General features: G+C 44.0%; 1 protein-coding gene across 1 annotated transcript in view; it reads left to right on the plus strand.

The window, feature by feature from the left end:
• The first annotated feature begins 543 nt into the window (after positions 1–543).
• Positions 544–22,084, plus strand: part of KLHL6 (kelch like family member 6) — a 51,512-nt gene continuing 29,971 nt past the window's right edge. The window contains exons 1-2 of the mRNA XM_066347213.1: positions 544–1,002; positions 16,985–17,150. Coding sequence (XP_066203310.1) covers positions 710–1,002; positions 16,985–17,150 — 459 coding nt within the window. The 5' untranslated portion in view covers positions 544–709. The remainder of the gene's footprint in view (positions 1,003–16,984; positions 17,151–22,084) is intronic.

Genomic DNA, 22,084 nt, shown 5'->3' on the forward strand with positions numbered 1-22,084 from the left:
AATCTGAGACTTGCTGGGGCAATTTACAGACCTGTCCTAATTCACCTTCTCAAGAGAGAAGACCCTGGGGATGGAGTCTTAGAGCCCATTTCTTCTCTGCTCTTATATCTAAAACAATAAACATTTTGGGAAGGGGGTAGAGAACATAAATATTTGCCATGGCATTGTTTTCCCCTGAGCAGGGAGAAAGACAAAGACTGAAGATATGCAGTGCTGAGAGAAATGAGAACGCAAGAAATAAGGGTTCCCAAGGGACTCTGTGGGTGCTCATCGGGGGCCTCAGACTCCTGGGAAGCTGGAAGGGAGGATTGTAGAACACTCCCTACCCATCCCATCACCGACAACTTCAGTTATAGAAGCACCAGGAGTACAAATTTAATCGCCAGAACCAGCGGCTTCCTGCTCACGGATGTGAGGGGGGAGGTGGACTAAAATAACTGTGCGGCACTCATAGCAGACTCTGAGAAGCCACCCTTCTCTCCCAGAGCCCCTTGCTGCACACCCCTTCTAAGTAATGTCCAACCTTGTGAATATTCACAGAAAGAAGAAGAATGGAAGTCACTGGCGTTTGTAGTAACAGGATGAGAAAGTGCAAGACTTCCTGTTCTCTGTGAGTGACAGCTGGTGATAAGTGCAGGGCCCTGTGCAGGAAATCCGCTCCGCTTCTGCAATGTGACCTGTTTGAAACTTAGACTCCCCTTCAGTCTGCATGTTGATGGCAGGACCAAGGGGTGCCTGGACTATGGACGATGTGGTAGAGAAGAGCTTGGAAGGACCTCTGGCAGCTCCTACAGATGAACCCTCCCAGAAAAGGGGAGACCTGATAGAATTCTTAAATGGGGACAAGGTCAAATTTGACGACACGGGACTGTCCTTAATTCTGCAGAATGGCCTGGAGACCCTCCGAGTGGAAAACGCTCTGACAGATGTCATCTTGTGTGTGGACATTCAGGAATTCTCCTGCCACCGCGTGGTTCTTGCTGCAGCCAGCAACTATTTCAGGTCAGCATGCCTAAGACAGCACTCATATTGGGTGCAAGTTGTCAGGAATCTCTGTGTTGATGGGACAGCCCAATCTAGCTAGTTGCCTGTTGCATTATGGTTTGTATATCTATGCAGGCTTGTGTGTCTATTCAAGATGCAAGAAAGGAAGCTATTCAACCTTAAATTTTAGGATTTAAACCATATTAAAGAGAGATTAGTATTATTTAAAAGCAATATTTATATATTATAGTAAATCTTCTGTGTGATATGTCCTTGTTCCAAAGGGTGGAAACTTACTATAGTCATGGGGGATTTTTCCCTTTGGTCTGATTAGTGTGTTGGAAACACGATGTTGTCTTTTATTCACCGAGAGAAAAGGATGTGGCTGCTCTTCTGGAGTTATCAAATGACTTGCTGAAAATGAGGAGTTTCTGTTGTGCTGAGGGGTGGGTGGGAAGGCAAAGCCGTTACAAAGGTGCTTTACAAGCTGAAGGCTCGTAGTTACAACTAGCTAGGGAGGCCTAGGCTCCATCACACTCTGTCCCTTCCTGACCCTGGGCTTTTATGCAAGTCACTCAATGCTCTAAATTTCTGTTTTCTCATCTGTAAGATGGGAACAATAATGATTACCTCTCAGGATTGTGTGAGAATTAACTACGAGAGGGGAGAAGTCTTCCACACTGCCTAACATATAGAAGATGCTCACTATATCTTTATTGAAATTCAGCACCTCATTCTGCTTGGTGTGGCTAAGAACCACTGAACAATGAGCAAACACCTGCAGCAGGAATGTGGGCGGCTCAGGAACTCAGTGCAAACAGCTGAATCCAGCATGCTCCAGGATGAACCAGTCCCCAAGGGAAATGTGGGCGAAGAGGGTATTTGGAGAATTTTTAAAAATACCCTTATAATTCTTCGCAATGAGATTCTTATGAACTCTTGATTCTGGCTGAGGAAATTAAAAACTATATATTTACCTACGTAAATATTATGGAAGGTATTTTCTTTTATTCTTTCTTTTTGTTTTCTTTTTTAATTTGAGCTGTGCAGAGGGAATTTTGTTTTGGAATTCAGAGTCAGGTCAGGAGGTTGCTGTGGAACTGATTAGGTCCCATATGTAGACAAGACAAGGAGAGGTCTGGATTTGTAGGAAGTGGTGCTTGCTAAGGGCCAGACATACATAGTTACCCGATTTTATTTTTACAACAGCATGATGAAGGTGGCTGATATGCCCTTTTACAGATGAGGAAATGGAAATCCAATATTACATGTCTAGTCATTGCTGGAGCAGGGATTGGGCACATTCTAGAAATCCTCACTTTTACTGCAGAACCATCTGCTACTAAAGTTGGGGCTTCTTTCCACAGGAAGTTTATAAAAGGTGAAGCACAGCCATAAAGATGGGTTGACGTGACAAACACATCACTTACTGCACCAATATTCACCATATGCTTCCACACTGATCACAACCCAATTCAGAAGTGAAGGAAAGTCAACTTAGCTCAATGTCCTGAGTTCTCACTTTTAGACTCATTCTTTCTGTTTTGAATCACAGGAAAACTGCTATCATAAAATGTACCGATTAGTAATTTTGTTAGTTGTTGGCTCCTCCTGGCTGTGTGCTCTCAAGGACATCACTGGCTTCTCTGGCCCTCGGGTTTCTCACTAAGCAGACACAGTGTGGGTCAGTCCTTCGATCCGCGGATGTAGGATACATGCAGGACAGGTAGGGAGAAGTGTCTGCCTGTCCTCCCGCAGTGAGAAGCGCGGGCGCCCACACGCTGCACATGTTTCTGCTGGTGGCTAAAGAGCTTCTTCCAAAACTGTCTGGTCATGAAGGGAAATTCCTCCTATTCTTTTCTTCAGAGCAGTGACTTCTGATTCTTATATTGGTATTTCCAAGATGATTGTCCTTCCTCTCGTCAACATTAATTACTCCTGGAGGCAGGATTCCTTTTCCCGGTACCACTGTTAATAACACCCGTGGTTGAGCACTTATTGTGGGTCAGACACAGACACTATCCCCCAACAACCCTGGGAGGTAGGGAATTTTATCCTCCTTTACAGATGAGGAACCAAAGCTGAGGGTCTCAGTTAACAAAGTGACCGAGAGGGACTTGCCCCTAAGACTGATGCTGACTCGGACATAGCCTCCCCGCCATGCTTGCTTTGTTTCTAAGATTTTGAAAAGGGCAGAGAGTCAAGTTCCCTTTATGTTCAGACTTTGGAAGGGCAGAGTCGGCTCAGTCTGGAGGCTTCCGACACAGCCTTCTAACTTCTGGAGGGCCTGGAAGCTGCTTGTAAAATTATGTAGATTTTAAAAGATCTTTATTTATTGAAAACATAAACATTTTCCACTAAGTGATTAACTTTATTTAACCAGCCACCGATTGATAGACGTTTGGATTGTTTTAAATCTTTTACTTTTATAAACAGTGTTGTAATGAATAACCATATATATAGGTTATTTCATATGCATGCAAGAGTGTCTGGGTGCATTTCTAGAGGAAGGTTTACTGAGTCAAAGAGAATACATCTGCAATTTTAGTGGATATTGGCTGATTCTCCTGGATGGAGGGTCAATCATTTTGTACTTCCCCCACCTTTGCCAAAAGAGGATAGCCTCACATTTGGATTTTTCCCAATGTGATTGATGAGAAACAGTATCTCAATTTAGTTTTAATTTGCATTTCTTTTATTTTAAATAAATTCTGCAGTTTTTTTTCTGTGAACTGTCTCTTCATAGCCTTTCAAATTTTCATATACATTTTTAAAAATTAAAATTTAATTTTAGCAAAGAACTACACAAAAATTGTTATCAGAGTTAAATAGTATTTAAAGGCTTATAATGAAAAACAAAAATTTATCTTCACCTCTTCTACCTGTCAGTCTTGCTCACCAGAGCCCACCATTTTCAATGTTTAGCTGTTTCTTCTGATATTATATTTATTTTTCTACAAAATATGCTTATATTGCTTTCTTGATTTCTTAGTGTTAGACATTTATGAATTCCTAGTATGTCTGATAAAGACTTAACACTTAGCCTGACCAGGCGGTGGCGCAGTGGATAGAGCGTCAGACTGGGATGCGGAAGGACCAAGGTTCGAGACCCCCAGGTCGCCAGCTTCAGCACGGGCTCATCTGGCTTGAGCAAAAAACTCACTAGCATGGACCCAAGGTCACTGGCTTGAGAGGGGGGTTATTCAGTCTGCTGAAGGCCCATGGTCATGGCACATATGAGAAAGCAATCAATGAACAACAACAGTGTCACAACGAAAAACTAATGATTGATGCTTCTCATCTCTCTCCGTTCCTGTCTGTCTGTCCCTATCTATCCCTCTCTCTAACTCTCTCTGTCCCTGTAAAAAAAAAAAAAAGACTTAACACTTATACCTAACTCTCTTACCATATACTTACTTTCTCTATAATCTCTCAATATAATGTTATCACATTTATTTGATAAATTTGTATTAAGAGTTTACATCAGGGGTCCCCAAACTTTTTACACAGGGGGCCAGTTCACTGTCCCTCAGACCGTTGGAGGGCCGGACTATAAAAAAAACCTATGAACAAATCCCTATGCACACTGCACATATCTTATTTTAAAGTAAAAAAAAAAAACGGGAACAAATACAATATTTAAAATAAAGAATAAGTAAGTTTAAATCAACAAACTGACCAGTATTTCAATGGAAACTATGCTCCTCTCACTGACCACCAATGAAAGAGGTGCCCCTTCTGGAAATGCGGCAGGGGCCGGATAAATGGCCTCAGGGGGCCGCATGTGGCCCGCGGGCCGTAGTTTGGGGACCCCTGGTTTACATTATGTCCATGAAGACATTGTTTTCTGTTGAGACAAATTGTGTGATATGATTACATTTCTCTTTTTTGTAAACCCTTTGCCTTTCCTGAAATTAACAATTCAGTTTTTCCATTTGCTTCGGGGATATCTTTCACTCACAAACCTTTCTATAACAATCTTCCATGTGGTCCAATGCACTCGTTCCATTTCCCCTCAGATCTTCCTCCCTCCCATCATCCTGTATGTGTTCTCTGGACCTGCTGCCCAGCTATTGGCTAGCTGCATATGAAAACATGTGGCTGTAAACAGGGCCTATATTAGCAACTCAGACAATGTAGTTCCCTTTGAGGGTCTATTTAAAAGTTTTGAGTGGAATGAGGAAGTTGGGAAAATTTGAGAGTTGAGACTGAGAAAAGGGTGAGTGTGAATAAAGCTTCAAAAGTGGCTCATAACATACATTAAATGTCAAACAGCCGAATGTCAAGGAGTACAAATATTTTCATGGCAGAAAAATTGAGGGAAACTTAGGTTTAACATTCATATTAATATTAAAAATTTTTTTTTTCCTAAGACTACTAGTGTCTTTTATAAGACTACAAATAAAGCTGTCATTTGTGCTATGCCTTGGACACGTCTTCACATTGGAGTCACTGGAAGGGGTTGTTCGTCCTACATTCTGTGCCCATCTCCCCAAGGATATCCACTTAAATCAGTGGTTCTCACTGAAGAATATGGCACACTCCATAAATGATGTTGACCTGTGAGAACAACCATGTTGTAATTTCCAGGGTTGGCAGAGGGATGGGAGTCATGGTGATAAAGGGAGGGGTCATCAGGCTTCTCTCAGTCTTACTGGCCCTTCCTGTGGGAATATAAAAGCTTCCAGGCTTAGTCTGAGTCAATAGTGAGCTCCTTTGTTGGACTAATGCTGAAATCCCTGCCTGGGCATGGCCCCTGCCTTCTACCTCAGTACCTTAGTCTCTGGGTCTGGTTCCCTGAGGCTACAATGAGGGGATTTTGATGACTCAGTACCAAAATCAAACATGAGGTCAGAAATTAAAAGAGTATTGTGGGCACAATCTATTTATAACTACTGGATGACAGAAAGGGAGTGAGAAGTTATTCTTAAACTATATGTACATGTTGTAATCCTTTGTTTTTTTCTCCATAATGTATAAGGTGCCTAAAAAGGAGCCAGCAAGTGTAGGTGGTAGACTGAGTGTGAAGGAAAACAAGAATGAATTAAGGCCACCTGGGTCTAGATAATTGTAGAGGTGTTGAGGATTGCTGCCGCCACTGTTGGTGTATCTGGCAAACTCTAGCGAACTATTTATTGGTGATACTTCTAACATTGGGCTCTGCATTTTATTTTATTTATTTATTTTCTTCTTTTCCAAGTGAGAGGAGAGGAGACAGACAGATTCCCACATACACCCTGACCTGGGTCCACCTGGCAACCCCCGTCTGGGGCCAATGCTCTGCCCATCTGCAGCCATGCTTACAACTGAGCTATTTTTAATGCCTGAGGCAGAGGCTCCACGGAGCCATCCTCAGTGCCCAGGGCCCATGCACTGGAACCAATCAAGCCGTGGCTGTGGAAGGTGAAGAGAGAGAGAGAGAGAGAGAGAGGAAGAAGAAGGGAGAGGGATAGAGAAGCAGATCATCACTTCTCCTGTGTACCTTGACTGGGATTTGAACCCAGGACATCCACACGCCAGGCCCACACTCTACCACTGAGCCAACTGGCCAGGGCTGTGCTCTGTATTTTATACTTTTAATATTTTCCTTTTGGCGGAACCAATACAGTGGTTAATATTTAAGTACTATAGATCTATAATCCCTTATCTGCCTTTCAATTCTAAAACATTTCTGCTTGGTGGAAGTTGCTGCCCCAGGGTAGAAGTGCAATCAGGTCCTTTGAATTTTTAATAAAATGTTTTTTTTGTTATCTCCATTCCTTGTGTCTAGGGCATGTGAATCATCTTTCAATTAAGACCAGAAAATCTAATCTCCTGTTTTGTATAATGTTGCAGTTTTCTCTCAATTAAAATACAACAGAGTAATACTTTCATCATTAACATATCAAGTTCTGAACTTTATCCCTGCCTCAAGTACATGGATATGTAACTGTCCCTGCAGAAATGCCTTTGCAGAACTAGATTCTAATATATGAAACATTAAACAGTCCGTGGGAAGAGCTGGCCCTATGCAGAACATCTGTGTTTTTGGTAAAACTGCCTTGGAGCCCACCAACTATCGCATTGCTCAATCTTCTGTTAGTCAGCATTCTTTTGGTTGTAGGGGTAGGAACTCAAGTCAAATCACTTAGGCGAAAGAGGAAGGTATTTGGCCGCATAACCAAGTCAAAGGAAGGGTCAGGATGCAGCAGAGCCCAGGGGAAGAGGAACCAGGGCCTTGAATACAGTCAGGAGCCTTTCTCTCTACCTTCACTCTGCTGATCTCACAGGTGGGATTTCTCAGATGGACCTGCCACATGTTTGGGAGTTTGCCTGTTGGCAGCTCTGAGACTTTGGTTCCAGAGAGAAACTGAAGGGCTAGCTTCAGTTTGGAAAAGCCCAGGAAAGACTCTGATTGGCTCAGTTCCATTCAATTACCTAATCCTAGACCAATCACTGTGTCAGAAAGGTGGAGCACAATGATCAGCCCAGTTTACAGTTTAGGAGTCCACCCTCAGCCAAAGACTGAGGGTGTGTATGTGTATGCCACTTGAACCAGAGAATTTCCCAGAAGGAGAAGGCACTGGACAAAAGAAAAATAAATATTCATTAAAGAGGGATAGTAAATCCTGGTTTATTTCCTTTTATTAGCCAACTTGTTGTGCTTCTGTTTCTCTTTGGCTGTCAGGAAGGTCATTGCATGGGCTTTTCTTAGCCTGGGTTTCAGTGTTATATTCTTCTCTACTTTAATTACTTCTTATCTTCTTATTTTTTGTTATTATTATTTTGTATTTTATCATTATTGTTTTGTATTTTTCCTGCTTTAGTAAAAGCCATCTTAAATTCTTTTGGAGATGCCATTTCTGTATACAGATAAGTCTACCTTGTTATGAAAGAATCTGAGTTAGGCAACCTATATGCTGTACGGCAGCTAAGGGTAGGCATTCTTTTATTCCATTAAACTTTTGTGGAAAGCTTTAAAGCCATAATAATTACAGGAGTGCTGATACTGCTATGACCTTAAAACACCATCAGACCAGAAGTTGCATCATAATTCTTTCTGATGGGCTATAAAAAATAACCACCAGCAGTTTTACAAATAATGATTCAGGCCCAAGGACAAGGAAGAGCTGACTTCTCTTGGCTTTCAAGAGATCATGATGTGTATGTAAAGTGAGCCTGGGCTTGCAAGGGGCTGGGTATTAAGGGAGGGGCAGATGTCCAGTGAATAATTCCTGGAAGATGGAGTTAATGGATAACACACACACACACACACACACACACACACACACACCCCAAAGAGAATGCAGATTAGGAAAGTTAGCTAAATTCTAGGTGACTGTCAGTATCCTTGAAGCTCAGGATAGCAGGTTGGGTTGGCAGGAGATATCTGTCTCATTTGCAAATGAGCTGGAGATGGAGAATTTGTAATCATTATGAAAACCTACACTCCTCCCACACTTCTTCAGTGAACCACCAGTGATTTGTTGGCCTTTATTTGAGAAACACTGGATCATATAATTGAGAGGTGCATAAAAGGTGCAAATAGGTGGGTGGGGGGAGCGACACAAAGCAGTATGCTTTTGGTACTGTAGTGTTGAGTGGGCTTAGGAAATTCCATTTCTCTATCCATTCATGTATTCATTCAATTAACACACATTTATTAAGTTCTTACTCTTGCTAAGCACTAGGTCTACAAAGATGAATGAGTTATGGTTTCTGCTTGACCTTGAAATCACAGTCACTTGGTGGAGAACAGGTAAGTCAGTGTTTCAGTGTAAGAGAACTCTGCTTATTGAATCAGACTGGAGAGAAAGCAGTCAGAGAAAGCTTCCTAAAAGGTAGTAGCTGAGCAGAGTTGGAAAGGATGAGTAAGCATTGGCCAGAAGAGACTAACTGAGGGGAAGAAGGAGGACAGCATTCCAGGCAAAAGGAAACACATCTGGGAAGGTATCATGCAACATAAGCATGGGAACCATAGGTAGAAGAGCAGAGTTGGAGTAAAGGATATGTGTGGACCCATAAAACCAAGGGATGGGTAGGGTCAGAAAGATTTTGTTGGCCCAAGATGAAGAGTTTGAAATGTATCTTATAGGCAGTGGGAAACCACAGAAAAGTTTTTAATCAGGGAAGTAATCTGTGATATCTTTTCAAATTGTTAAAAGTTTTGTCTGGGAGGACCAATTAGAAATAGAGGCACCTTTCTCTGGGGACTGTTGCAGTCCACACTATGGTTCAAGGCATGGTGAGCCTAGCAGGGTCTGAATATCAACCCCAACTCTGCTGGGGCCTGAGCAGCCCTGAGTAAGCCAATCTGTGGTGGCTGCTTCCTCACCCCCTGCTTGAAAACTTCTCTGCATCCCTGGCTGGAGGATCGCCTATCTTCTTCCCCTTTCCCTCTAGATGAAAAAACAGCCCTGGCAGTCCAGATTTCTCTGTGGCAGCTGGCAGAGGGATGAGTCTGGAACACATGCACCACAGTAAGGATAACTTCTATGACTGGGAAGGTGTCAACATTTGAATACTTGTGACAAGTATTCAAATTCTATTTGAATACTGCCACAAGTATTCAGTGCCAGTTCACATGTTTCAAAGTGGTTAGAATCAGGGAATGCTCATAAAAATCTCTAAGCTGAGGCTGATCCTTGACTTTTGGATAATGACAAAGAAATCATGAGGAAGACACCATGGGGTCTTGGGGTAAAAAAGGACTGATAAAGAAGGTGACAAGGAGCCTCCAGGAGACAACAGCCTGGCCAGGATGTGGCAGTGGGCAGTAAGCACGATGCTGACCTTGCTCCCTGCCCAGTGGGAAGTGAGAATCAGACCAGACATCACTGAAGAGAGTTGTGAAGGAAGTGGCATTTGTTGGGGGGAAGCCAGGTTTCATCTCTGGCAAGGAAGTAGAAGATGCACAAAAGCAAATTAAGGTGAAGAGCAACCCCATCTTTTGTAATGTAAAATCTCAGGCTGTACGACCTAGGAGAAACATCCTGGGCTTAGGGTTCCGATGCAGAGAAGCATTAGATAATACAGTTCTCTACACATACACTTCACTGCAGGTCACTCAGTATGGAGCTCATCATTATTTATTCTCATGGTAGCTAGAGGAGAAATGTGTGATTGGAGAGTGTGGGGCAAAATCAGCAAATCCGCTTGTGTAGTTTTCTGCTTATGTAGTGTCCTGTCCACCCATCTTTCCATTCATCCCATCCATTCCATCCATCCATCCATCCATCCATCCATCCATCCATCCATCCATCATCCATCCATCCATTCATTCATCATTCATCCATCTATCCATCCAACAAACGTTAAGTGTCTACAGTGGGCCAATAAATAAAAATTAACAGAGAAATAAAATATAACCCTTGCCTTTCAGATGCTTAAGAATCTATTAGAGGAGAAGACATACTAAAAATAGGCCCAAGAGAGTGTACCCAGAAAGACCTGTCTGGACCCTGGCCAGTTGACTAAGTGGTAGAGTTGTTGATCCAGCAAGTGGAAGCCCTGGGTCCAATTCCCGGTCAAGGCACACAGGAGAAGCGACTGTCTGTTTCTTCCTCCTCCCAGTTTTCACTTACTCTCTCTTCCTTTCCCACAGCCATGACTCAATTGGTTCAAGTGCATCAGCCCTGGGCACTGAGGATAGCTCCGTGGAGCCTCCACCTCAGGAGCTAAAAACAGCTTGATTTTGAGTATCGGTCCCAGATGGGCAGAGCATCGGCTCTAGACAGGGTCACCAGGTGGATTTCAGTTGAGGTGCATGTGAGAGTCTGTCTATTTCCCCTCCTCCTACTTAAATTAAAAAAAAAGAAAGGAAGAAAGAATAAAGAAAGACCTGTCTGGAGCTCAACAATGTTCATGTAAAGTTGTAAACAGAGGTACACACTGGAAATTGCTAGTTGTTGAATGTAGCTACTCAAGGGATGGGAAGGAGACAGACTAGACTGTAAATATGCCAATGTTGAGAGTACTTTTAACATTTCTTTTCTTGGAGCTTTTTAGAAGATCATCTCTGGCATTTGGGCCCATTTGTTATTCAGAATTTCTCTCTTCAGGTGTGTCTGTCAGGATTCTGCATTGCAAATCACAGATCCTCAGATCAAACTAGTTCAAGCATTTAAAAAAAATTATCTGCTCACATAGTAATTAAAAAGTCCAGGACTGTTGATTTCAGGCTCAATTGCATTCTTGTACTTAAGTAATGTCATCAGGACTCAGTTTCTCTCTTTATCTCTCAGCTCTACTAACCTCTGTATTGATTTCTCTTCCGAACGTGGGGGGAGGGTCCTCACACATGGAGGCAGGAAGATCGCCAGCAGCTCCTGACTTTTATTTATCCCAGTTTAGCAATCCCAGGGGGAAGAGAGCTTATGTTTCCCAATAATTACACAGAAAGTTCTAAAATTGCTTCTCTTGGACCAGCTTCTTTCTGTGCCCTTCCATGAACCAGGCACTTTGGCTTGGGAGCTATAACACGTGACTTGGATTGTGCTCATCTCTGGTCTAAGAAGTGGAGCTAGATCCATCCAAACTTCCCAGTCTGATATTGGAGGAGGGTTAGCTCCCAAAGGAGAATCTGAGTGCTCCTACTAAAACAATTAGGACATATGTTGGGCAGGAAAAACGAGAAGTGCCCATTATATCTTCATGACTGAATCATTGCTGAATCCGAGCCACAGGCTTTGCTGTGATTAATGCTCTAGCCTGACTGATCTTGCAGGATAGAACAAGCCCTTCTTTCTCTCATAAACTTGGATGGGCTGAGTTATACGGCATGCTGAGGCCTTAGCCATGAGCCAGTGGGGCTGGGAGGGACTCTGGTTCTATAGGAGCATGGCTGTAGTGCTGGTCCCCAAAGGGTGCATGTGCCGTATCCTTGAGGAATGGTGAAGTTGGGCAAGGAGCTTGGCAGAAGGCAATTCTTTTGAGGTCTGTTGATGTTTAGAGTCGGGTAGGCACAGCCCTAGAGTTCTAGCTCCTTTCTCGGTTTAGAGCAGAGACTCATCCACCAGATGGGAGTAAAAGGAGCCGACTCCAGGCCCTGGAGCAAGATAGCCGAGTTCTGTTCTCCTTACCTCTGGAGTGGAAAAAGAGATGGTTATGAACCCCTAGATTTTACTCTGCAAAGACCCCTCAGGCGTGTGAGATGCACACACGCACAGCAGGTAAGAACAGAGAATTGCGTGCTGTCACTAGGAAGGCTTTGACACAACATCTTGTTTCAGAACTCCTAACTCCAATGGACTGTGTTATTTGAATATAAGCTGCAGGGGTCCTGTGCACCCAGCTAAGCTAGAGAAAGACTTAAGCAGCCAGGACAAGGTCTGCTTTCATCTAAGGCCCTCGTCCACCCCTTCCAGTTTGGGATGCGGCCCTAGGTCTCACGAAGTCCTAAGAGGAGTGAGTAGCAGAAGCTAAAAGGAACAATCCATAAGGAGGCCAGGCTTCCACAGGCACCTGTGTCCACGATCATTTGTTTCCTTGACCTGCACCTTTGTCTAATCCCCTCATTCTCAGGATGACCCCAGGATGTGAGGGCGATCAGGCTGCGACATCTGTCACCCCATTGATCGCCAGGGTTGATTCGGCTGATCTGGCTGGCTAGGCGGGTGTCCCCTTCCTCCCTCACCGCTCCATGTGCGTCCCTCCCGAAGCTGTGCGCTCGGTTGAAGAGGACGACCTTCCCTGCTAGAGGAGAGGACCGTTCTTCGGTCAAGGGTATACGAGTAGCTGCGCTCCCCTGCTAGAACTCCAAACAAGTCTCAAGCTCAGGATGACCCCAGGGGCCCCTGTGTTGGGAACTGATGTGACTTCTCTCTAGGGCAATTGTTCTTAAACTTTGGTTTGCAAACAAATTTTGAGTGGGGGCTTAGTGAGCTTTATCAAGGTCTCTGTCTCAGCTTTCAGTTTAGAAGTGCTGGGGGTCATCAACAGTGATGTCATTCTAGGCTGGGTCACCTAGCATCTGCTGACTTATTTCTTTTTTTTTTTTTTTTTCCTCAAGCTGGAAACGGGGAGAGACAGTCAGACAGACTCCCGCATGCGCCCAACCGGGATCCACCCGGCACGCCCACCAGGGGCGACGCTCTGCCCACCAGGGGGCGATGCTCTGCCCATCCTGGGCGTCGCTCTGCAGCGACCAGAGCCACTCTAGCGCCTGGGGCAGAGGCCAAGGAGCCATCCCCAGCGCCCGGGCCATCTTTGCTCCAATGGAGCCTCGGCTGCGGGAGGGGAAGAGAGAGACAGAGAGGAAGGAGGGGGGGTGGGGGGTGGAGAAGCAAATGGGCGCTTCTCCTATGTGCCCTGGCCGGGAATCGAACCCGGGTCCCCCGCACGCCAGGCCGACGCTCTATCGCTGAGCCAACCGGCCAGGGCCTGCTGACTTATTTCTTTGCAGTAAAATACCCTTTGATTGGCCACATTAGGTTTATATCCAATAATCCTTTTTTTAATTGATTTTAATTTATTGTGTTTACATAGATTCTAGTGTCACCCCAAATGCATCCCCCCCATATTCCCTCAATATCTCCCTTGCTCCCTCCCCATAGCGCCCTCTCCAATAATCCTTCGTTAACAATAGTGTTCATTGAGCAGCACATTAATTAATTTAAAAAATTTTAACCAATTGTATACATGAAGACACATATTCTTAAGTAGAATGTAGTTCAGTTTGCAACCAATGTTAAAAGCCACTCCAACCCAGAATATCTCACTGAAGCAGGAGTTAGGATTGTGGTGGGGTGAGAGGTACAGGAGGCAGAGAGTGCAGAGCCAAGTGTGGAGGCCCGGAGGGCTGAATTAGCGACATTTAGGAACTACAGGGTCATGTAGAACTCATCAAAGTTGTAAGAATGTACCAGTGTGGGTGTGTCTTCTTCAAGATCCGGGCCTTGGACAGAGGGTGTGATGCACGTTCTCTGTGGGGTGGGGAGCACAGGAGGCGGGCCTCCTCGGACTCATCCTTCAGATGGTGTTTGCTCGTTTTTGGAGGTGCAGACTCTTGTCAAAAGCAAACACCCAGGGGCTAGGAAAGATAAATTTGTTTGTTCATTCATTCAAAGACTATACTTTCAGGGATCATTTCTATAGTTTGTTTGTTCATTCATTCATTCATTTATTCTTTTTCTTCCCAAATAGTTACCAAATCCCTACTAGGTTACAGGCACTGTTCTAATGCCAGGGACGCAGTGGTGAGCAAAGTGCCCGTGTCCTCACTCAGCTCACATTCTAGTGGAGAGACAGTTGTTAAACTAGTTAACAAGCAAATGCATAATATTATTTCAAGTTATGACAGGGTTATGAAGGAAAAGAAAAGAAATAAAGACATTAGAGAATGACTATTTAGATGGGGGCAGTGTCAGTGAGGGCCGCTTGGAGGAGGAGGCATCCCAGCAGACCAGAATGGGTAAGGAGCGAGGCGTGCAGTGCTGCGAGGGGACTGTGGCCCAGCAGTGTTTGGGGCCCATGGCTGTTGTGGGAGATAAACTCACTCACTCAAGCGCTATTTTGGGGTCTGTGCTGATTCACTGCTCAAGTATTGGGCAACTGGTTCCCTGTGGTGAGACTGCTTCTACTGTAAAATGAGGATTTTAATAGCTACCTCTGTTTTACAAGAGTCTCATGAGAATTGGTCAGTGTCTGGCTAGAACTATTTTTTTTATTGCACAAAATTTTTATCTCACACAAGCTACGGGGTAAATGGTTAGTAATAACTAACCTAGGTGTGTTCTCAGAAAGCAAAGCTTGGCCTGGTTTATTCAGTGCTAATACTCGGTTGACCTCCTAAAGATGGCCTTGAACTCCTGCTGATTTTCTTGAATTCATGCCCTGTTGGGTCCCAGACTAAGAGCCCAAAGTCCTTGGTTCTGGTCTCAATTTTATTGTTGACAACCTGTATGGTCTTAGACAATTTACTTGACTTCTACTTCAGTCTATCACCTCTGAAAGGGGTGTGATATTCAAAGAATTAATGTTGTTTGCCCTACAAAGTACTATAAACATAAATGTAAAAGATTACAGCCCAAGTGCTGAGCCTTCACCTCCTGGGTGGGGGGTGGCCCACAGCTAAGACTGGCGGCAGGGGCTAAAGTATCAGAGCCCAGCTTCTGGGCCTCTTGCTGGAACGGCCCAGGAGAGCATTCGCCAGCGGTTCCCCGCAGGATCAGACTAAAATGATTCTAAATACAACTTTTGTCTCGCTTGGTCTCTACCCCGGAACATCACTAGCTCACACAGGTTGGCTTCTGGGTACTGCAGACACCCAGTCAGGTATGGGCTGAGCTGGGGAGGATTTTGTTCAGTGACAGACTCCAGGATGGAATTCAGAAGCTGTGTCTGGTGGCAGTCCAATCAGGAGTCCAAATGATTCCAGTAATTGTGTCACATGGGAAATAGGCTTCCTTTAAGAGCCCTTCTAAGTGCAAGGCACTGAATTAGACAATTTACATATTTATTTTGCTTTGAAACATCCCTTCATGAGACTTTTCCAGTTTTTATTGGAATTTTTGAGATTATACAGAGTCAACAAAATTTACCTTTCATTAACCTTAAAATCACATTCTGGGTGAAGGAGCATTTTTAAATTGCACTCTAGCGATATGTTGCCTCAGTTTTAAGAAACTTCATTTGAGTCACTCACCACTGCCCACCCTTTCCCACTAAATGTCCTGTTTCTCATATATTCATGTACATGTCACTGATGTGGGTGACATTCACTTTACTCCCTGAGATGATTGCCGATGTGGTGACCCAACACCAGAGTTCAGGACTGAAGCTTTAGAGCTGCACTGTCTAATAGAGCGGCCACTAGCCACCAAGCATTTCTGTCATGGCTGGTCTGAATTGAGATGTATTTTAAGTATATAATATACATAAAGGATTTTGAAGACTTAGTGTGGAAAAAAAGGAATGTAAATGGTCTCATTAATAATTTTAAACAATTTAGCATGTGTTGAAATGATAATATTTGAGGTGTATTGAGTTAATAAAACATATTACAATTAATTTTATCATTTTACCTTTTAAAAAATAAAATGACTAGGAAATGGAAAATGGCACATATGGCTCTCATTATGTTTCTGTTGGGCTGGGCTGCTCTCAGAACTCAAACAAAGGAGGCTTAGAGAGCGAGCTTGTCCAACCCCTCCCAGGAAGACAGGCTGGGCCAGGAAGGAATTGTGTGGTCGCTTTGATGGCAGGGTTCTTCATGGAATCAGGAGGAAGCAACAACGTGAGCTCTGTGTGTTGTCACTTTGAAAGGTGTGTGGTTCTGTAGACAGTGCTGTGCCCTCTGACCAAGAGCATTTCTGGCTGAAAAGGGTGGCTAGTAAATCGGTCATTCGTTCAAATGACATCACTGCTCCTCTGGTTCCAGAGGATTTGTTAACTTTCCAGAATTCACATCTGCTCTCTCTCTCTCTCTCTTCATATTACCATATTCTGTGAGGAGAAAGAGAGAAGGAAAGAGAGAAGAGGAGGGAGGAGAGAAGAGTAGAAGGATTACTGTTGATAAAGACAGAGCAAGAAGAACAGAGAGAACCTGAGAGAGATCTCATTGGCTAAAACAAAAGGTTCAAAGGTCAGCTAGTCAAGCAATTTGAAACTGACAAGTGATTTCCAGAGATAAAGAGGAGGTGTGGGGAAGGGAGGAGGAACAGGTTTTAGCGGAATAATCCTCACTTTGTTGGGATGGAAGTCCCAGTTTTGAGAAGTACATTCTGTCACCCGGGCTCCACTTAGGGAGCTTCCCGTTTCAGTGATGTCACCAGAAGATAATGGCACCTGTTCTCATGTTTTTAAAGCATAGAAGTCTAGGATCCTGGTGCCAGCGTGGTCGGTTTCTGTGAGGACTCTCTTCCTCTTCTGATAATGACACCAATCCTATCAGACTGAAACCCCATCCTTATGACTTCATTTAACTGCTCCATGGGCCAGACAGGTCTGAAGGGGGTGGGGTCTTTAAAGTCCTAGAACTAAGGGTCATAGTAGGACTCACATATTCATGTGGCTCTTCCAGGGCCATGTTCTGCAATGATTTAAAGGAAAAGTATGAGAAGAGGATCATCATCAAAGGGGTCGATGCTGAGACCATGCACACTCTCCTGGACTACACCTACACCAGCAAGGCGCTGATCACCAAGCAGAACGTCCAGCGGGTCCTGGAGGCTGCTAACCTCTTCCAGGTGTGTGCCCAAGCAGGCCCAGGGCCTCCTCTGCAGCAGGGAACGCGCGGCTCCCAGGGACCTGCCTGGACTGGCTCCCAGGCCGGTACCTGGAACACACACACACACAATTAGCTGGGCCTGTGCTTACTTGAAAGTCAGAAGATGCTTCTTTGGAAATTTTGTGAGAGCTGGTGAGACGAGGCAGTGACACCTGAGTGAGATGAAAGCAGGGGAGCCTGGTGCCCATACCTACTGTCAGTCCTGACTCCAGGATCACTGACTTGATTTCTAGAAGCCTAATGAGCCTGGGGCTGAAGTCCCCCGTTCTTAGACTTAACTTCCTGGGGAGAAAGTTGCTTTGCCCTACTTCACTGCTGGGGAAAGTAAGGCACATTGAGGATAAATAACAAGGCTATAATTTGAGTCCTGGGCTTTTTGAGCCAGGAGCCACGTGCTTGTCACCACACCACGCAATCTCTTGAGGAGGAGTGCCTAGATTCTTGGGAAAGCCGACTCAATCTCTTGACTGCTCAGCATTTTACTGTGTGTAGGAAAGAAGAGCACCCCTGATGAGGGGCATAACAGAAAGTGAGACAGAGAGCCCTCAGGACTAAGTTTCATTGTTGGCATTTGACTATGTTTCAGTCCAATTATAATAATTATGTTTAATTCATAGAATATTAGACCCATAGATTATGTCAGTTGTATCTACAATTATCACAGGGGTCCTATCCCAAGTTACTAACTTTGCCTAGGTCTAAGATTACACTTTGAACTTGGTTGCATTGGTGCCGGGGTCCAGCCCCGGGGGCCAATCCAGGGGTCCCATAGGAAGAGACGGCGTCAGCACGAATCGAGTGAGAGAGCCGAATTCTTTTCTTTCTCTTTATTCTCTGGTTAGCATTTACTGCCAGGCATCTCTGCCAATGGCTGGTCTAACTTTACTTTTTATGCACACACACTAAGTTATAATCACATGGTATTTTGAATACATCATTGTTTTAGTTTCACTATGGTTACATATTTCTAGATAACAGTTAATTCATATCTATAAGCTACAAGTCAGGTGGTAAGTTATTCAAAGTACAGTTATACAATAACTTGAATAGTAATAACAATATCGGTACAAACTTCTAAAAGATTAGTACTAATTAATAACTATTTTACTGTTGTTGTGAGTCAAGGGCACAGAAAGAGATAGCAGATGAAATCTTCAAGGACTAGCAAAGGACCACCGCTTGCTCAGGCAAATAGCCTTGAGTTCATGTAGTGTCCTAATTCTTTTTTCACAAGACTACAAAAGGCTTGCTATTTAAGAAACTGACATAGCATTAAGAGTAACTTTTACTTAAAGATACATAGAGTGCACCTGCAAGATAGCTAGTAGCAACATAATATCAGAAGGTATTAATTGCTATTGCTGCTATGAATCCCACCACTTTCCTCTCCTTATTCTTGGAAAATACAAAAATCTCATGAGAATGTTTTACTGAGAAAAGCCCAGCAACTGCCTTCAGTGACAAAACAAGTCTTTTAACAAAACATTCTTTACTTGCCAGTTGCGCTCCTATCCAAGGCCACGCAACAGGCCACTCCACTACACTTTACCTAAGATTCTAATGTCTAGTTAAACTTTATTCATTTACTATATTCATACACTAGTTAAGTTCTAACTTTATTCTTTCTAACATGATTAATAAGAAGAAATTCTCCTACAAACTTAACCCTTTATGAGGGATATCATGGCCAGCCTCTTATGTTTATGAGCCCAGTTCAAGGGGCTTACAGGCTTTTCTGTGGAACTTACACCCTCTGTCTCATTTCCAAAGAAATTACTACAAATCTACAGGGAAAGCACAGTACTATTATCCCTGTGCCATAAATAATAACACACACCCAGAAAAAGGGGGGGATATAAGGCCAGATTAATTCAAAAGATCAAAGGGGGAAGTATCGTTGTGCCTTTCCTTTGCGGTGCCTTTGTCAACCCGCAGCTGTTGGTTTTCCCTGCGGTGACTCTATCAACCAGTAGCCATCGATCTTCTTTTGCTGTGACTTTGTCAATCAGCAGTTGTGGATCTTCTCCTGCTGTGACCTAGTTAGCCAGCATTAGTGGATCGGCTTCCGACACATTGGGTTACAACAGAGATTGTCTCACTGAAGATGATAGTATTTATGATAAATCCAGAGACAGACAGGCCAGATCTTGTACACGGTTTGGGACTTCAGGTGGTGGCATCCTCTTGGATCATCACTAGGTCAGAAATTGAGGGGGGAACAGAAAACAACGTCTGGAAATGAGGAGTCAAGGATCAAGACCATGGCCAATGACATTACTCTTGTTGAGGCTGGCAGCTGTGAGGAGTTATGATATCCAGCAAGGAAGAAAGATTGGGAAGACGGAGCAAAATCAACCATGAAACAGTTCTGTTGAAACCTGAGTAATGGATTGCTGCAGGGTCAGCCAATGTGATTGTCTCATTTTCCTCAGGGACCTTTAAAGATACAGAGCAAATTGCTTCCAGCAGGGCGGGTCACACCTTACCTAGTGGTGTCTCCAAGTCAGTTACCACTGACACACCCAGCCTCTCTCCCCTCTCTGTCCTTATCTGCTTACACACTCAGGCTTACTGAGTGTTAGGGACACTCCCCTCATCAAGTGGAGGGAGCGCTCAGCATCTTCTTGCTCAGCACCCCCATGTCATCCCCTCCACCTGCTACTCCAACAATGTAACTTCAGGGAAATGCCTCCCATGTCATGGAGAGACCTCTATCTACTATAGCCTTTATGCTTTTACTGAACTTTCTCTTAAAAGGCAACATCTCCCTCTGTACCAACTCTCCCGAAATGGCCAGTAACACTGACAATAGTAATAGTAATTGTATTACTGTTTCAAGTGTCTGACACCAAAGTAGATGCTCGATGAACACAAATTTTATTGAACACTTACTATGTGCCTTACATGACAAAGTTGGGGCTAGTAACCAAGCCTCCTGGTTTTCTCACTGGCTGAACGGAGGTCCTGTATGATAGCCTAAGGAGATAGGTTTTCTTCAACTTAATCTTTAGACTCTTTGGTTAATTTTTAAATTCTGCTAACATAGCCTTAGTTTACAAGAATTCTTGTTTTAATAGATTTCTACTTTAACTTCTTTGAGGATATTATATTTAAAGTTTTTTTTCTGCTTTCTTTCTTTTGAATATCTTGACTCTGCTTGTCTGCTCAGGTCTCCAACTTTCGTCTTAGAGTGTGTATCAGTTTTCTGTTATATTGCTATCATAACAAATTACCACAAGCTGAGTGCCTTAAAACAATAGAAATTTATTCTCTTACAGTTCCGGAGGCCAGAAGTTCAAGTTCAGCAAGGCTGCAATCCTTTTGGAGGCTCTCGGGGAGAATCTGCTCTTTGCCTCTTCCAGTTTCTGGTGGCTGCTGGCATCCCTTCCCCTGTGGCTGCACCACCGTCATCTCTGCATTCATGGTCCCATTGGCCCCTCCTCTCTGTGTGTCTGTATTTTATAAACATACATGTGGTTGCTGTTAGGAGCCACCCAGATCAGCTTCTCCTAAGTTCCTCAACTTAATCACACTCTTTTGCCATATAAGGTAATATTTACAGGTTTAGGGAATTATGACATGGATGCACCAACCACTAGAGAGGGTTTCCTCAAATGCCTTTTGAATGATTTTGATCAGGGGTCCCCAAACTTTTTACACAGGGGGCCAGTTCACTGTCCCTCAGACCGTTGGAGGGCTGCCACATACAGTTCTCCTCTCACTGACCACCAATGAAATGGTGCCCCTTCCGGAAGTGCAGTGGGGGCTGGATAAATGGCCTCAGGGGGCCACATGTGGCCCGTGGGCCATTGTCTGGGGACGTCTGATTTGATCCTTGGCTGTTCAGTCATCTTTAAGATTGAAGCCTTAGAATGCTGGTTGGAAGCTGCACGTGGAGCAGGATTGGAGCAGGATGAAAGGCTAGTGGTCTAAAGAGTTTTATCAGGGTTATCAGGTGATCTGCCAGTTTTTTGAGAAAAAAAAGTAGAGTGGGGGAAGAGAGAGAGAGAGAAAGAGAGAGAGAGAGAAGAGAAGAAGGAGCTAGAAAGAGTATGAGAGAGGAAGGGAGAGAAAGAGAAGCATCAACTGGTTGTTCCACTTTAGTTGTGCTATTGATGCTTCTCATGTGTGCCCTGATCAGGACTTGAGCCAGAGCCCTCAGGGGCAGCAGCCCTGGGCTGAGCCAACGACCTCAGTGTTCTGGGGCACCACTCTACCCACTACACCACCAGCCAGGACCCTCCCAATTTTTTTAAATGGAGATACCAAATGTCAATAGCTGTCAGACTGTTCTTAGGATTGTTCAGTTTCTCCAGATAAGGACCTTCAGTCTCTTGCCTAGGGATTATAAGACAGCTGCATGTATTCTAGACTGGGTATGTGAGTGTGTGTGCAAATTTTTACTTAACCTTCTTTTAAGATGTTCTCATGTGTTGTCCTTAGTTTCTGGTGTTCCTGAGTCTAGAACCTCTCCAATGTGGTTCCTCCAGAGGATGAGTCTCCTTCTGCATTGGGAGTGAGGGTGGGAGTTGTTAGACAGCAAGAGGTGAAGAGGAGGTCCAGGAGGCTTAACATCTTGTTATCAGCCCCTACCTCCTGGCCTTCCTGGTTCCTCGGGACTTTTATATTCCTGCTTATTTGGGTTCTAAGGGACAAACTTGTTCCTCTGTAGGCACTTAGTATGACCTTTCCTTTCAACAAAGTCACTTAGCAGTCTTCATATTCTGTGGTTTGGGGTTACTGGTGTCTCCTGATTTCACTGAGGATGGAGTTCATGCTTCTGTTTCTTGTTCTCCTTTCAGTTTTGGGTTAGTCTTCAAGAGGCTGTGAAAACTCTTTAGGTAGTAAACACTGTAATCTTTTGTAATAACATTGCAAATATTTTCCATGGAT

This window comes from Saccopteryx leptura, chromosome 8 (assembly GCF_036850995.1).
Source record: "Saccopteryx leptura isolate mSacLep1 chromosome 8, mSacLep1_pri_phased_curated, whole genome shotgun sequence".
Classification (NCBI taxonomy): domain Eukaryota; kingdom Metazoa; phylum Chordata; class Mammalia; order Chiroptera; family Emballonuridae; genus Saccopteryx; species Saccopteryx leptura.